Source organism: Cuculus canorus, chromosome 17 (genome assembly GCF_017976375.1).
Source record: "Cuculus canorus isolate bCucCan1 chromosome 17, bCucCan1.pri, whole genome shotgun sequence".
NCBI lineage: Eukaryota > Metazoa > Chordata > Aves > Cuculiformes > Cuculidae > Cuculus > Cuculus canorus.
In genome coordinates, this window is record NC_071417.1 from 4,351,881 (window position 1) to 4,367,555 (window position 15,675).

At 41.5% G+C, this 15,675-nt stretch overlaps 1 protein-coding gene across 1 annotated transcript in view; it reads right to left on the bottom strand.

The window, feature by feature from the left end:
- Window positions 1-15,675, bottom strand: part of TMEM132C (transmembrane protein 132C) — a 215,950-nt gene that overhangs the window by 53,381 nt on the left and 146,894 nt on the right. The window contains exon 4 of the mRNA XM_054082172.1: window positions 2,660-2,843. Coding sequence (XP_053938147.1) covers window positions 2,660-2,843 — 184 coding nt within the window. The remainder of the gene's footprint in view (window positions 1-2,659; window positions 2,844-15,675) is intronic.

Consider the following 15,675-nt stretch of genomic DNA (forward strand, 5'->3'; position numbering starts at 1 on the left):
ATATTACTTCTTTTTTTGTAATGTAGTCAAGCATAGGCCTATAAAGGATACATGGTCTTTTTTGCTTCTTAAGTTTGGAATGGCTCACATGAGACGTGACTTACTCTGAGTCAGAGACAACCTTTATAATAAAACAAGCAGAAGTTTGCTGCTTACATCCCCAAATGACTGATTAGGATGCCCATCAGACCAATGGCAGAGACTCAATCAGATCCTACATCCTGGTCCAGTACAATCCCTTTGGGCAGTTTTCTCTTTTCCTTTTTTTTTGGCCACCTTTAAAAATTCTGAATGACCGATCCTACCATGGATGTTAGCCCTTTTGGGGGAGGAACACCCCCTGCTTAAATCAACAAAATCTACTTTACCCTCTAGAGGATTATGAAACACACTTGCTGATAAACATTGAGATTTAATTTCTGTGCAGTATAATATGCTGTTGCTTTACGGTGAGTGGTTCAGATAAAGAGAGCGGTCTGACTTCTCAGTAAATACAGTATCACACTCTTTCTTTTCAGTGTGACTCGTTTCTGAACAGGAGAACTGCCAAGTAATCACCTCAGCTAGAGATTAATGCATAAATGAAGAAAGCCCCTGGCTGGATACGCAGTGTTAGCCAACAGAAAATTCTGAGAATTCCCTTTATCTACCAATATCCTGCTAGCAAAGCCAATTTTGCATCAGTATCCCGTTCGACTGGATTCTGTTAACACAGTATATTTTGGCTCCAGCCAAGTGTTATCACAAGGTACAGAAATGAGATAAACACAAGAAAGCTTTGCAAAGAGAAAGGTTTAATGCTTTCATTGTTGGAACCTTTTGCACAGCCCAGAGAGCCTAATGGTACATCTGCTGGGAATAAAGGATCTCACCTTACATGATTTATACACTGCTAAATTCATTAATTCAGATTTCCAGTTCTTAAAGGAATCCTTGTAAGTGGATGAATTTTAATCTAGAACAGACATAAGTCTGAAAGTAAATCTTAAGCCTTCTATGCACGTGCAAAGGCATTAGACCCTGATACAAGACATGTAAACAAAACTCCTTGATTTCCTCTGATATGGAATATAGAGAAGAAGCTCATGAATCCTTTCAAAAAATGAACAAGAAGATGTCGAGTCTGCCGGTAGACAGATGTCTATCATTTGGTACTGGAAGCTACAGAAGACATCTAACTCAAGATAAAATCTGACCAGAAAAGCCTTCTTTATGCACGTTCTCAAGTCTTTAGAGGGCAGAAGCTCAAATAGTATTCCCTGTTCAGCTCCACAGGTAATGAGGACAATTATTTCCTTCTCAGTATGGAATGTAGCAGAGGCTTTCTGCTGACTTAACAGACTTTGGGTCAGGAAATTTGGGTGCATGACCTCATTTGATATGAGCAGGAGTTTTACTCTTCAAAGGGGAAAAATATATTGAAGGCTAGGACTTCCAGGAAATAATACTCCTCTAATTATCTGCTGCAAACCACTGAAACACTGTTCAAAGAGAAGACTGCCAGAATTTCACCACCAAGATTATGCACAGGACAGGCAGAATGCACAAGTGGGATGGATATGTCTAACTTTTCTTCCAAATCCTGACTTCGGACACTGACTAATGGTAGCATGTGCAGTTCCTCTATTTAACTGCCGGTTGGTCCAGCTTTGAGCTTCTCCCTTTCCTGAGGTTCAGCAGGACTTTCAAAATAAATGCTCAGTGCCTACTTCGCCTGTGAGCACAGAGAAAGTTCTCAGCATGTACCTTAATACCATAGAAAATAAAATGCCTATGTAAAAACAGTGCACTTCAGATGTTGGAGGCTCCAGTGAATTGTCTTCTCTGCTTGATTTGGTGCAGGAATTTAGTCCTAGGGTATTCACTCGCAGGAGGGGGCTCTAACTGCTAAGTCTCAGTGCTCTCGCTGTCTCAGCCTTGCTTTACAGAAGTTACTGCATCTTCACTAGGTCGGAGGAAGAGAATGAGACACTGCTTCCAAAAATAAGATTTGGTAGCCTTGTAAAGACAAGCAATGGGTATGATTTCACGGGGAGGTACGTAGCCTACAGGTGGGGCTACAGCACAAAGCAGAGCAAGCAGATTTTAATCCGAGGCATTTTCCATGTAAGCCTATACTTCATTTTTAAAAATTGTGTTACCGAGGCTATTACTATTTTCAGTTTCTTATTTGAAACAGGAGTTTCTTATGCTATTGGGGAAACAGCCAGGGTAATTAGTGTCAGCCTCAGCCTACTAAGGACCAAGCAACTTAGTCTTCAGCAGAAGGTGCTCGAGGCCCTCTAAAGTTGCTCTACAGCTTGCTAGTTCAAGCCATGTAATGGTAATTAGAATGGGAAGGTAAATTTACTTAGCTTTGCGTTACCAGCTGGTAGCCTAGAGGGAACAGGGCACGACAGAAATTCAGGATTTAAAGTCTGAGAGAGATTTTTCAAGTGGCAGCATCTGTCTTCTCTGTGGTAAGTATATAAGAAATGAAATTGTATAATGTGTACAGACCATTAACTGCGGGCATGATTTTAACGATTAGTCCTGTACAGCTATAAAATGGGGAGGCAGGGTGGAGAGCACTCCTTCGCAAGTCTGGCTGAATCCTGGTGTACGCTTTCTTAGACCACATACAGATCGGATGGAGCAACATGTTGAAACAATTTCTTACCATCGCCAATGGCACAATTCCAACAAGATCCTTCTGGCAGATGAAGATTTCAGACAAGGTTATGTCTGTTGTCCCCTTCCGAGGGTATTCCACCTGCCAAGTGATGGGCTGTGTTCCAGAAAGGCTGCTGAAACTGGCTATTTCAAAGTTCATCTGCACGACCTCATTGAACAAACTGTTACTTCTGAAAAGAGGAAAACAAGGAAAGGGAAGAACTATTACTTTCACTGAAGAAGGCAAATAAAGTAAATCATATTAGGCACTTGAAAATGCAGCTATTTGCATGCAGCTATAACACAAGGCCTTTTTCAATCCACAACTTCTTCATTTCTTCCACTCAGAACACTATGTGCAGGGAAAAGAGCCAGGATATTGTATCTGATGAAAGCAAAATCCACTTTATTCCATTACACGTTTTTTACGACTTTGCAAGTATGAGTCGACCCTACTGTAAGTTGGATTTGACCTCAATCAACCAAAGTTAAGTTCAGTGCAGCTCAGGAAGACTAAAGAGCCCAGCATTAGCGTGGCCAGAAAGGAAACCAATATTCATTGTATGCACCCATAATCAAAATAGTATAAACCCTCAGCAATGAAACTCGGTGCAACTGAAGTTCCTACATGCTGCATGGAAGCCGTTAAACAAAATTAGCATGATTGAATAGCAAAAGGACAATACCAGATTAAACTTAGAGGTATGCTCTGGAAATAAAAACCTACGCAGGTGAGACTGAGGAGAAAGAACAACACTATGTCAGGTAAAATATACTATGAAGTCAGGAGGCATAATTTCAATAACAAATATGAAACAACATGCTGAAATTCTTTCTCTTGCGTTAAATTTCTTTAATGACATCAGAAATAAAAAGAATATATGAAAGAAATTTGCTGGACTATCTCCTAGTTTAATTGCATTAAAAAAAAAGCACAGATTATTTGCATCAGAAAATATACATTAACATGGGAACTTTCCAAATGTTTGCCACAGTGCTGAAAGTCTTGCTATTTCACAGAATATTACTTCAAGCTAACCCTACACAGTAATAATTTTAAAATTAAGAAAAGACAGGCATCTTCCGAGCTTCAGTAACCCAATCCCAGCTTCATCACAACGCTGGATGCATTCATTTATCACATAAGAGCTTCAATTTTTCCTCTCTTTTTTTTTTTTTATGTACAATACACGAAGGCCCATTTCAGAGAAAATCCATCAAGAGCTGATCATGTACAAAGCACTTATATTCTCAAGTGCTAGACTTTCTTTTTACCTCTTGAACAGAAATCACCATGTTTTATTACTTAAGACATATTCTGTGCTTTACTTTGCATGATTACTTTGAAAGCAAAAGTGTTCCCCTGGTAATTATTACTTTGATTATGGGTTTTCATTTGGATGGCTTACTCTGAAAAGTCTTAATACTGCCTAACGCTTTAAATTTATTTTCTTGCTGGTTTCTTGCTGTGTCAAAAGAGAGACGTTGTAACACTTTTGCAATAGCAGTATACTTCCTCCATGCATTTAAAGAGTGATTTTTGTGTGGTAATGCAATAGATGGATGGGTTGAGCAATTCATAACTCAAGACCAACCTATTCCCATTTGAAGAGTTCCTACTAAATAAATCTTACAGCTTGTAAATACAAGGCAACGGCGATAACTGTAGTTTACACACTTCTGGGACATCCCAAAACGAATACATACAGGATTGAACTTTGTAATTTATTTGAAAGCATGATTATATGCAAAGATACCTGAATCACCTGAGCTACCGCGTTCATTTAGCTGTTAAAAGTGCCATTATGGCTTAGATTAATGACACCTGAAATGCCATTATTTTCAACACTTCTAGATCTGATGCTTAGTAACTGACAGAGAAAAAGTTTTTACACGTGATTGACTATCTCAGTGCTTTTACTTATGTTAAATAGAGAATAAATTTTTGCACACAATCAAATCTGTTCTAAGAGATAATATAAGTCAGGGAAGTTTTCCTGATCCAGAAGCCTACACTCCTCTAAATAGCTTCAAAGCAGATGTGAAATGGGTAGCTTTAGAACTCTACTGGTAGGATACAGCTCTAGGTAGGAAGCTGTAGGTGGGAAAGAGCTCATTTCCAACTGATTCATAGAATCACAGAATCATACAGTAGTTTGGGTTGAAAGGGATCTTAAAGATCGTCTAGTTCCAACCCTCCTGCCATGGGCAGGGACAGCTCACTAAATCAGGTTGCCCAGGGATTCCTGATTTAGGTGAGGGCTTGATCACCTCTTTCCGGCTCCCAGCTCTCAATTCACAACACCTGATTCTCCCTGGTCCTTCAGACATTTCCTAAGAGCTGGCTGGTGTTCTGCTCATGAGCTGCCCATACTGTCTACCTACAGCACACAGCCTGGCTTTGAGCTACCCTGTGGAAATACCCAGAATAAAATCTTTGAGCATCCTGTTTCTACACAGCATTAACTGCAGTGTGGACAGACCACAGCCTGCTGAAGCCGCCCCTATCTAGAGATCCACACACCCTTGTAATGATGTTGTCCAACCAAAACCAGGCTGTATGAGGTGACCACATCTTTTCAACATAATTCCTGAGACCACCTGCAGCATGATCCTTAGTTCTAGCTAGCTACAGTTACCATGGACACATGCAGACACATCGGGAGGTTCCACGGATCGTGTTGCAGGCAGGGACTCCTCAGCTCTTAGTGTAAAAACAGTTTTTTAAAGTTCCTGTCTCAGTATCTGTATTCCATATTTCATACATGTATGCATATTCTGAAGTGCACATGTGAAAGTATTCAAGAGATTCTTCTTTTATTCCACCAAACAATACATAGGAAGACCGTACTATGTCTTTTGGATTTTGTATTAAAAGTCCACGACGCTCAATGACTTTGATTACCACAACCAAAGAAACTTTCAACATTTTTTCGTCTATTATGAACACACATACACATTTCGGGGACTACAGAGCACACTGCACAGCTGGAATGTAAATTGCACTTGACTGCTACCACCTCAGCAATATTATCTTCACCGGAGCCATGAACAACAGCCTGTATCTCTGAGAAGCACTGAACTCCACCATAAACAAGTCTGACATAAACCGAGTTCCTTAGTCCCAAATGTAGAATTATCGGCATCACTTTTTCACCACTCTGTGTGATCTTCAAGGACTGAAATGAGGGACTAACTGTCCATGTCCTATTTATATACCATCTGTTGCAGTGAGGCTTGACGGTCATACACTCCTAAATCTCTTCTTTGTTTCACTGTAGACGTAGCTATCTCCTTTTGCACGTGAGGACTGAAGGGGAGGCTATATGATGCACACAAGGTTATGTGGAAGACTGGGACAGGGTAAGGAAACGATCTGCACTTTTCCAAATCTCTCGTTAATGATGGGATCATCATTTTGGTACCAATGGAAATGGGAACCATACCACTTGACTCTATAGACTTCAATGGTCATCGGTGTATGAATCTTGAATTTCAACACCATTCTGCATGAGGCATATTTTTGATAATTGAGGAGCTAGTCTGTGAAATAAAACACTGCAAAGGAGGCTACAAAGATGATCCAAGGGCTGGAACACCTTCCATACGAGGACAGGCTGAGCGAGGTGGGCTTGTTCAGCCTGGAGAAAAGAAGGTTCTGAGGAGATCTTATAGCGACCTTCCAGTACCTGAAGGGGCTACAAGAAAGCTGGAGAGGGGCTGTTCACAAAGGCTTGTGGTGATAGGATGGGGGGCAATGGGTATAAACTGGAGAGGGGCAGATTTAGACTGGACACAAGGAGGAATTTCTTCACTATGAGGGTGGTGAGGCCCTGGCCCAGGTTGCCCAGGGAAGCTGTGGCTGCCCCATCCCTGGAGGGGTTCCAGGCCAGGTTGGATGGGCCTTGGGCAGCCAGAGCCAGTGGGAGGTGTCCCTGCCCATGGCAGAGGGGTTGGAACTGGATGATCTTTAATGTCCCTTCCAATCCAAACTATTCTATGATTCTATTGCCATCTACAGCACTGCTTCAAATACATGTGCTTAAGTTGGATTTCCAGTTCTCACTGAGCATCCAGAACCACTCATTGAGCTATGTCAGCCAAGCATCTTCTCGACGCATGACAAAGATAGGCTGCGTCTTCCCAAGGTATTTTGTTGTAGTGGTGGAGAGATACAAAAATGGTACAAAAATTCTTATACAGAATTTGGAAAAATATTGCTAAAATAGTTCAACTGTAAAATATGTGACAGAAAAATGTCAAAAAATATGCATGGCATAAGAAAAGTACCTATTGGCACTTTCTCAGAATGACCTTCAAAATTATTTAAAAGCTTGCATTTGTGCGTAATGCACCCATCTCCCTCCATGGCAATAAAACCTTTAAACAGTGTCACCCTATCATCAGTTTCCTCCTTCTCTCTTCATACAGAAGAAACAGAGAGATGATCAACAGCTGGGAAAGCATCCACTTGAAAAAAAATATGCCTTTAGAGATGTGTAATGGCTGAGAAAAAAAACTTCTCATGAAGCACATTTAATGTTCAGAGCTTGTTCACTGACTGAAACAGCAATTCCTTAATATCTAACATTTAGAACTGCTCAGCAGCCGGAACAGCAAGTAATTATAAAACTTTTCTAAAGTACACAGCACGTAGCGATTACAAATGAAGCTTCGTGAAGGCAGGGCTTCTAAGGAATTGCTCTGGGGTGGATATATGAGTCTAATTTGATTGGATTAAGAGTTCCCCTGGGCCAGTTCACTCTTTGGATTTACTTTAATTTAGAAATATGCTAATCATTCAGGGTTAGATTGGACCACGTGCTTGCACGAGGCAGTAAGGACTCCCTTTGATCTGCTAAACAGCCACTCCGACTCTGGGTCTGAGCACACGGGCATGAGTGAGGAGCATCGAACCCATGGTTACCCTTTGCTGAAGCAGATGGGCAATGATTAGGTGCTACTTATTGGTTACAGCAGCTGAACCAGCAAGTTAGTGATGGGGTTAGTAATTTACTACCAGCATAGGCTAGCAGTGAAGTGCTGTCCCAGGAGAATGAGGAGGAACCGTGCTGCAGAGATGTGTGAATGCTTCTGAGGAGCACAGTTATAGAAAAAGAAGGTGGAACAGAAATATTCTGCTAATGGAAAGATAATAAAAAATGCATAAAAGGCAAAACAGAAGTGACATAAGGAGAAACTGCAATGGAACTCACCAGCTCTTGCCAACCATATGGACAGAACACACATTTTTGATATCAGTTAGTGTTAATTTAGCCAGGATTCATGATTTTAGAACGTTTTTGAGTTGGATATTAAGCATTCCTTTGCACCTATTTATTGATTATTCAAACCTTCAATGCCCTGAGAAATATTTACCCTTGGAAGGAGACTCTTCTTATATGGATACCCAGGACTGGCTGCATCAAAAGCTGCATTTAACCCTCTCTTTAACATGCAGGATTTAAAAGATGCTATCATGTATACACAACCCACACATAAGCCCATGGCTAGACTCATACGTGGGTAACACCACAGATGCAGGAACGCAAAATAGATTCTGTTTCTCTGCAGTGATCTCTTAAGAGGTGGAATGATGTTCAACCTGCCAGTGCTAAAACGGCGTGTAGTGGCCACGCATGGCCAGGGCTCAGCTGAGCCCAGAAATAACGAACCACAGGCCCAGTGCTGCAAAGGCTTTCACAGGGTGCAGTGGGAGAAGGAAGGCAGATAATTACTAAGAAAAGCAGTGCAGAAATCTCAGCTGATGTAAGATCCATAACAAACGGAAATCTTTGTTGAATGCCTGTCTACATGTGTGGACCAGGAGTCTCTGATGAGAGATTTCAAAGTGTTGGGTTATTGCTCTGAGTAATAGAGTGGTTTCGACTCTTAAATGAGTGAATCTTAGGACTGCTACAGGCTAAATCAATAATTTCGATTTATTACAGTAGCTCTCAAAAGAGAAATTTTTAAAAGCCTAGATTAAAAACATTTTTTAGCCATCCTTTATTCCAACAGATTTTTACTGAAAGTACCTAGGGATCCGAGAATACTTCGACCTGCTGAAAATTTAGCAAGTCTTTTCCTCTTTAATGCTATCTAGTTTGACAGTGACATCTTAATGCAAGATCAGCACTTACTAAATGACATAAAAAACTGGAAAGAGTACAAACCCCATTATCCATCAGTTATAGTGCACATCCTACTCTTCACTACAAAATTACCGTATTGAAGTATGTTTCTACCACATATAGAGACAAACTCTCATCAAAAGCCAATGGTCAAACTGGACCCCAGAGCAGTTTGTACTTCAGCCCACTCACATGTGTAAACCTACGTCTCTTCCTGTCTTAGAGAAGACTATAATGGGCTACAAGACATATGTTCCTCTATTCCTGCTATTTTCACTTACACAGTCAACACTGAAAGCTAACGAAGTGTGGGTCATTATCAAGCTGGGTTGCTTGGAATTAAGATATCCATAAGCTAAACACTGTAATATCCACCACCAGGACCTTGAGCCATTCATTTCCTTTCTGAAAGACTTGATCAAATGGAGTACAAATGCTTAATATGTTTCTTTCAGCAGGTCCTTAATAAGAGCTGTTACAAAGGTAATCCTCTTGAAAAACTGTGGAAAGGATGTGGTAATTGAAGAAGAATGCCAACTACTGGAGACAAAATGCAGTTTAAATATCTTATTTTGCAATATTAGCCTAGCTTTCATCTTTAAACCATAAAAATCAGCAGAGGAGAAAGAAAAATACGATCTATTTTGGCAATTAAAAGACGGGAAGGACATAATTTAATGGAAAACTACCGTACTATAAGTATTATAAAGGTCTTCAAAGGAAAACACCTGAGGTATAACTCATCAAACTCTTGAGCAACATAACATAATACATATATATGTCTTCAAAAGGATGACATAACGCTGTGCTTGACTTCTTCATACAGTCCAGATGAGAGTTAAGATTAGTTAATAAGGTTTCTTAGCTTCCCTGTCATAAACTATGATATAAACCATAGCTTTTTGATTAAGGTATTGGACTGAGACAGGAAATCTCATTTCACCTCCCAGCATTTCCACGGCATCCTTTAGTGACCTCAGGCAAGACACCAGGGTACACATCTTTGCAGCTAAAATAAAATCAATAGGAATTAGGCATCATAGAGCATTAAAAAACCTCCTGTGTTTGTCTACCATTTTAGGCACCTGAATATGGTACCTTTTGGTCCTAAGCCTCAGAATCTCAGCTGGGTTTGACAATATGCCAGGTAAGAAAGAGATGACTACTCATGCTTCAGCTGCTGTCTCATGTTGAGAGTTCCCACTTGTAAGGGAAATTCTTAGCTGATGAAATATCCACTGTCCGGGTGGTATAAGGTAGAGAGAGACTGGGGTGTTATCTTTCTGTGCCTTTATTTCCCAGTTGAACAAGGCGAATATTTTTTTCTTCTCGACTCAAAAAAATGAACAGTATGCAGTGTCTACCTAACTTCTCTGTAGCCTCACTGATCTCAGTGATGTTAACCGCCATCCTAGAAGAAACAGCTTTAGTCATGTTGCTATTCAGAGTACAGAAAACCAGAAATGTTTCTCTCTTGGACAGGCAGAAAGCTAAATAGTCGCTAAAGGAGAGAGACCTGACTGAGGATCACAATAACTCACCAATTTCTTTCTTCTATGCAGAGCATTCTTTTAGAGTCACTAGTCACCAATAAATGTTGCAGTCAAGCTAGCAGGCTCATTAGTCTTCTCTGATACTACATCACAGCCAGGCACAAGGTAGATGAGATTGATTTTTCCCTTTTCCCAAAGGAAGCAGGTGTGTGACTCTCTGCCGCAGGCTGGTGCTATCGTACAAAGGCTACATGCAAATCCCAGTACTGAGCTATCACCATCTCCCATCTTTATTTCACTTTCCATTCAGTTTGCACAAGATATTAGTCTGCTAATGTCTTCAGTATAATTTCAGATAACAAAATACTTAAGCAGATTGGTCAAGAAATAAGCTTTCACAGTGATTCATCATCTCTTCCTGCCTCTGAGAAGGACATTTTCTACTTAGTATTCATTCTGAATGTCTCCAGAATCACTGTAAGTAACGAGTATTTTCCTCTTTTGGAGACAGCAAATGTGTAAGTACTAAAAATCTTCCAAGGGACATCACTGGAAAGGAGACTCTAAGCAGAGATTTTAAGAGAGATTAGCTCCAAACTCAGAGCTCTGACATGGAGAAAGGAAGTCAGAATCATTCTGATCATCAGCATTAGATTATACGGCTCTTTCATCCTGCTAAAAGTGGCCAGATGAGACGAAATACACAAAAGCATGTTTTATCATTCACTTTTAATTGCTTACGTTAACAGTTTGGGAGCAGCCAGTGAAACACATTCAGAGACAGGAGTCACTTTTGAAAAAGCAGACAGTATAACATATTTTCTGATTACAAATATCTTGTGTGTGTGTTTATTTTCATTTATAAGCAACAGCATCCCTGGAATTGATAGAGAACAAGGTACCCCGTTTACTAAATCCATTTACGCAGGGGGCAGACTCAGCCTCGTCTTCCAGCCTCCATTGAGTCTGTCATTCTTACAAAGACCTGCTTGCAGAAACTACAACGCAGCATGACTCGAGAGACGGGTTATGAGCATGAACTCCCATGTGCTGAACTGGTATTCTGTGGGGAGGGTTATAAAACAAATCAAGGTACACACAACTGGCAATGAGATTTTGGAAATATGACCAAAACAGCAGAGAGATGTGGAAGGGTCCGGTTACTGGAGCAGCCCCAAACAGTGGCATCACCAGTTGATTTCTGTAATAACTGGTTGCTGATACTGGACAGACACCTGCAGTCTGTCATCCTCTCAGATGACACATTGATCAAAGACAGGGATGCAGCCTAACCGCTGATCGCTATGCGTAACATCCCTCTGGGTATGGCTCACGTAGATGCAAGTGCATCAGGAATTCACACCTGCTTTGAAACAAACTGAAGATGAAACTACGCTATGAATCAGGTGGCAAGACAAATGACACTTATATGAAACCGCAGATGGAAATGAGATGAGTGAAATGCACATCTAATTTACAAGTCAGGTGCCTTCAGATTCCAGTTCCCGTAGTTTCTGCTGAGGGTTCTTTTTATAGTGCTCTGCTCTGCCAGTGTATCTGTTTTTGGGCTGCGCTTGAAACTCCAGCAATACAGCACACTAAGATCCCCATTCCTCTTCTATGGAGTAGCAGCACTTGCCTACTGCAAAAACACCTACAAAGTTAATAATTCGCCAACCACGTAAAGTTGATAAAATATCTGCATTTCATGGAGGCAATGGATGTAAAAAAAGCACACAATGGCATAGTAAATGGAAAAAACATTTAAGTCAGTGCCGAACATTACCGTGAAATGATGAAGAAAATAATCCAAAGGTGAACTAATGTAGTTTTTCAAACTTACTGGCTGCGAACAAAGTTCATAGGGCAATAAGAGGCCAAGTTGGTGGGTGACAGCCACATGCCCTCCCTTGCATTCCACTGGGGCACAACTGCACCTCTTCAAGGTCAAGTGCACAAAGAAGGTAAAGGGATTTTTCAGATCAATGATCAACATTTGGTTTGTGGCAGCTATCTGGAGAGACCTCCAATTTAGCCAAAGAGCTTCCAAGGTGTCTGTGCAGCGGCCTGAACAGACAGGATAAGATCTTGAAATGAGCTGCATCCTCTGAGAAATAAGCTCAACTGCTGCAGTTCCATTCACCACAGAGCAAACTGAATTTATGTGAAGTCCCTTGGACTAGAAGCTACAGGGAACTGAATAATACTGTGTACAATCTTGAGCTAGAGAGTATCAGCCTGAGGAAGCTGGAGAAGTAGTTTTATTTCTAGAAAGTCAATATATTTTTTCAAGCATCACTAAGGAGCAGTCTGCAGCAGGAATATATTCCTTTCCCCCAACCTCAGATCACATCTCCTGTCTCAGACCATGTCATTCCCTCTTATTAGTATTTGTACAATATATGATACACTCCTTTAATCCTACTCTTTTCTTGCCAATTTTCTTTAATGTTGTAAGCTAAAGTAAAAACAATGAGGGTAAACGAGAAACCCAAACAAGTCTAAGGAAAAGAGCAGCAATAGTGTGACTCCTGCACTTGGGGCACAACAACCCTATGCAGCGCTACAGACTGGGGGAAGAATGGCTGGAGAGCTGCACGGAAGAGAAGGACCTGGGGGTGCTGGTTGACAGCCGACTGAACATGAGCCAGCAGTGTGCCCAGGGGGCCAAGAAGGTCAACGGCATCTTGGCTTGTATCAGAAATGGGGTCACCAGCAGGTCCAGGGAGGTTATTCTCCCTCTGTACTCAGCACTGGTGAGACCGTACCTTGAGTACTGTGTTCATTTCTGGGCCCCTCACCACAAGAAGGATGTTGAGGCTCTGGAGTGTGTCCAGAGAAGAGCAATGAAGCTGGTGAGGGGGCTGGAGAACAAGTCTTATGAGGAGCGGCTGAGAGAACTGGGGTTGTTTAGCCTGGAGAAGAGGAGGCTGTGGGGAGACCTTATTACTCTCTACAACTACCTGAAAGGAGGTTGTGGAGAGGAGGGAGCTGGGCTCTTCTCCCAAGTGACAGGGGACAGGACAAGGGGGAATGGCCTGAAGCTCCGTCAGGGGAGGTTCAGGTTGGATATCAGAAAAAAATTCTTCACAGAAAGAGTCATGGGGCACTGGAACAGCTGCCCAGGGAGGGGGTCGAGTCGCCTTCCCTGGAGGCGTTTAAGGAACGGGTGGATGAAGTGCTGAGGGACATGGTTTAGGGAGTGTTAGGAATGGTTGGACTCGATGATCCAATGGGTCCTTTCCAACCTTGTGATTCTGTGATCTGTGACAAACGTTGTGCTCAGCTGAAACACCACGTAAGTGGGAATAACATAGGTGAAGATTAACAGGAGAGCAGAGTGAGGTACAGTGGTCTAATGCAGATCTACTAATTATTTGCAGGTATACATACACTTTAAGACACTGTCCTGGATAACTCTAAAGAGTGGTCCACTCTGAATACATATATCTGTAGGTTATTATGACAAGGCTGAGTAATACTATTTTGTTCTTTTACAATCTCTGTCAACTTCAACTATGCAGTACGATCTTGCAAGGTCAGATTTGCAAAGGAACATTTTACCATCTCTGTTTTGCTGCAGAGTATTGAGAGTTTACGGTACAAAATGTGACAAGCATTGTAAAACCAAGGCTGTGCATGGAAAAGTGTGAAAAACAGAAAGGCGGAGGGAGTTGTGGAAGTGTTGCTCATATTAAGTCTTCCATCCCCCAATTCACTGCTTTGGCATCATCAGGATGGCCTTCACATAGTGACCATAAAAAAAAAAAAGGCTTAGATATGATAGAATCATAGAATAGTTTGGGTTTGAAGGGACCTTAGCGATCATCCAGTTCCAACCCCCCTGCGATGTTTTTTTTCTCAGCCATTACACATCTCTAAAGGCATATTTTTTTTCAAGTGGATGCTTTCCCAGCTGTTGATCATCTCTCTGTTTCTTCTGTATGAAGAGAGAAGGAGGAAACTGATGATAGGGTGACACTGTTTAAAGGCTTTATTGCCATGGAGGGAGATGGGTGCATTACGCACAAATGCAAGCTTTTAAATAATTTTGCAGGTCATTCTGAGAAAGTGCCAATAGGTGATTCATCCTGATCCTCAGGTGTGTGAAGGTGGCCCAGCTGTCAAATGTGGTTAGGAAAAGGTACTTTTCTTATGCCATGCATATTTTTGGACATTTTTCTGTCACATATTTTACAGATGAAATATTTTAGCAGTATTTTTCCAAATTACGTATAAGAATTTTGTACCATTTTTGTATTTCTCCACCACTAGAACAAAATACTTTGGGAAGAAGCAGCCTATCTTTCTCATGGGTCAAGAAGATTCTGACTCTCTCAGCCTGTCCTCGTATGAGAGGTGCTCCAGCCCTCTGATCAGCTTTGTAGCCTCCTCTGGACCCGTTCCAACAGCTCCATCTCCTTCTTATGTTGAGGATTCCAGAACTGGACACAATCCTCCAGATGAGGTCTCCCAAGAGAGGAATAGAGGGGCAGAATCCCCTCCCTCGCCCTGCTGGCCACGCTGCTTGGGATGCAGCCCAGGACACGGGTGGTTTCTGGGCTATGATAGCACATTGTCCGCTCATGTAGAGCTTCTCATCAACCTGCACCCTCAAGTCCCTCTCCTCAGGGCTTCTCTCAATCACACCATCCCCCATCCTGTATTGAAACCGGGGATTGCCCTGACCCAGGTGTAGGATCTTCCACTTGGCATTGTTGAACCTCATGAGGAGCGAAGTTGAACCTCATAAGGAGAGAAGTTCCATAAACTAAGATAGAGGCAATACAGGTTAGATAGCAATAAAAAATGGAAGTATTAGCTTTCTCTATCTTTTTCTTTCCCCTGAAGGGGTTAAGAGGGAGAGGCAGCTGCAGGAGCCATCCTGGACAAAGCACCTCCATTTTGAGTTCACCATGGCAAATCCTAAAATGCTGTGCTGCCGGAGTGTTTGATTCCATTTTCCCTTTCCCTTCTTCTTCCCTGGCTATTTTCCTTTTCTTTTACCTTTCTCCTTCTTTATTCATGTTTAAAACAAAAATGTATGACACAGAGAGCTGACACTAGTGAACAGACAAAAATATGACCAACTTCTTCAGTGTGCTGCTATAAACCAGCTCTTATTCAAATTTACAAAAACCATGGACCCCAGGGCTTTCAGCACCTGTACTTCCGAAGTCTGATGGACAAACCTTTATTTTACAGTCCATAAAGCAAAGTTTAACAACGCTGCCTTTCTAATTCCATCCACTGCTCTCATTCATTGTAAATGTAAAAAGAAGCTTATTAAAAGTGAGACCAACATAAATATTGGAGGTAGATCCATTATATTTCATGATACAGTTATTTGGTGGCTAATTCCAGTAGTTCACTTCTCCTGTTCAAGGATAATAAAA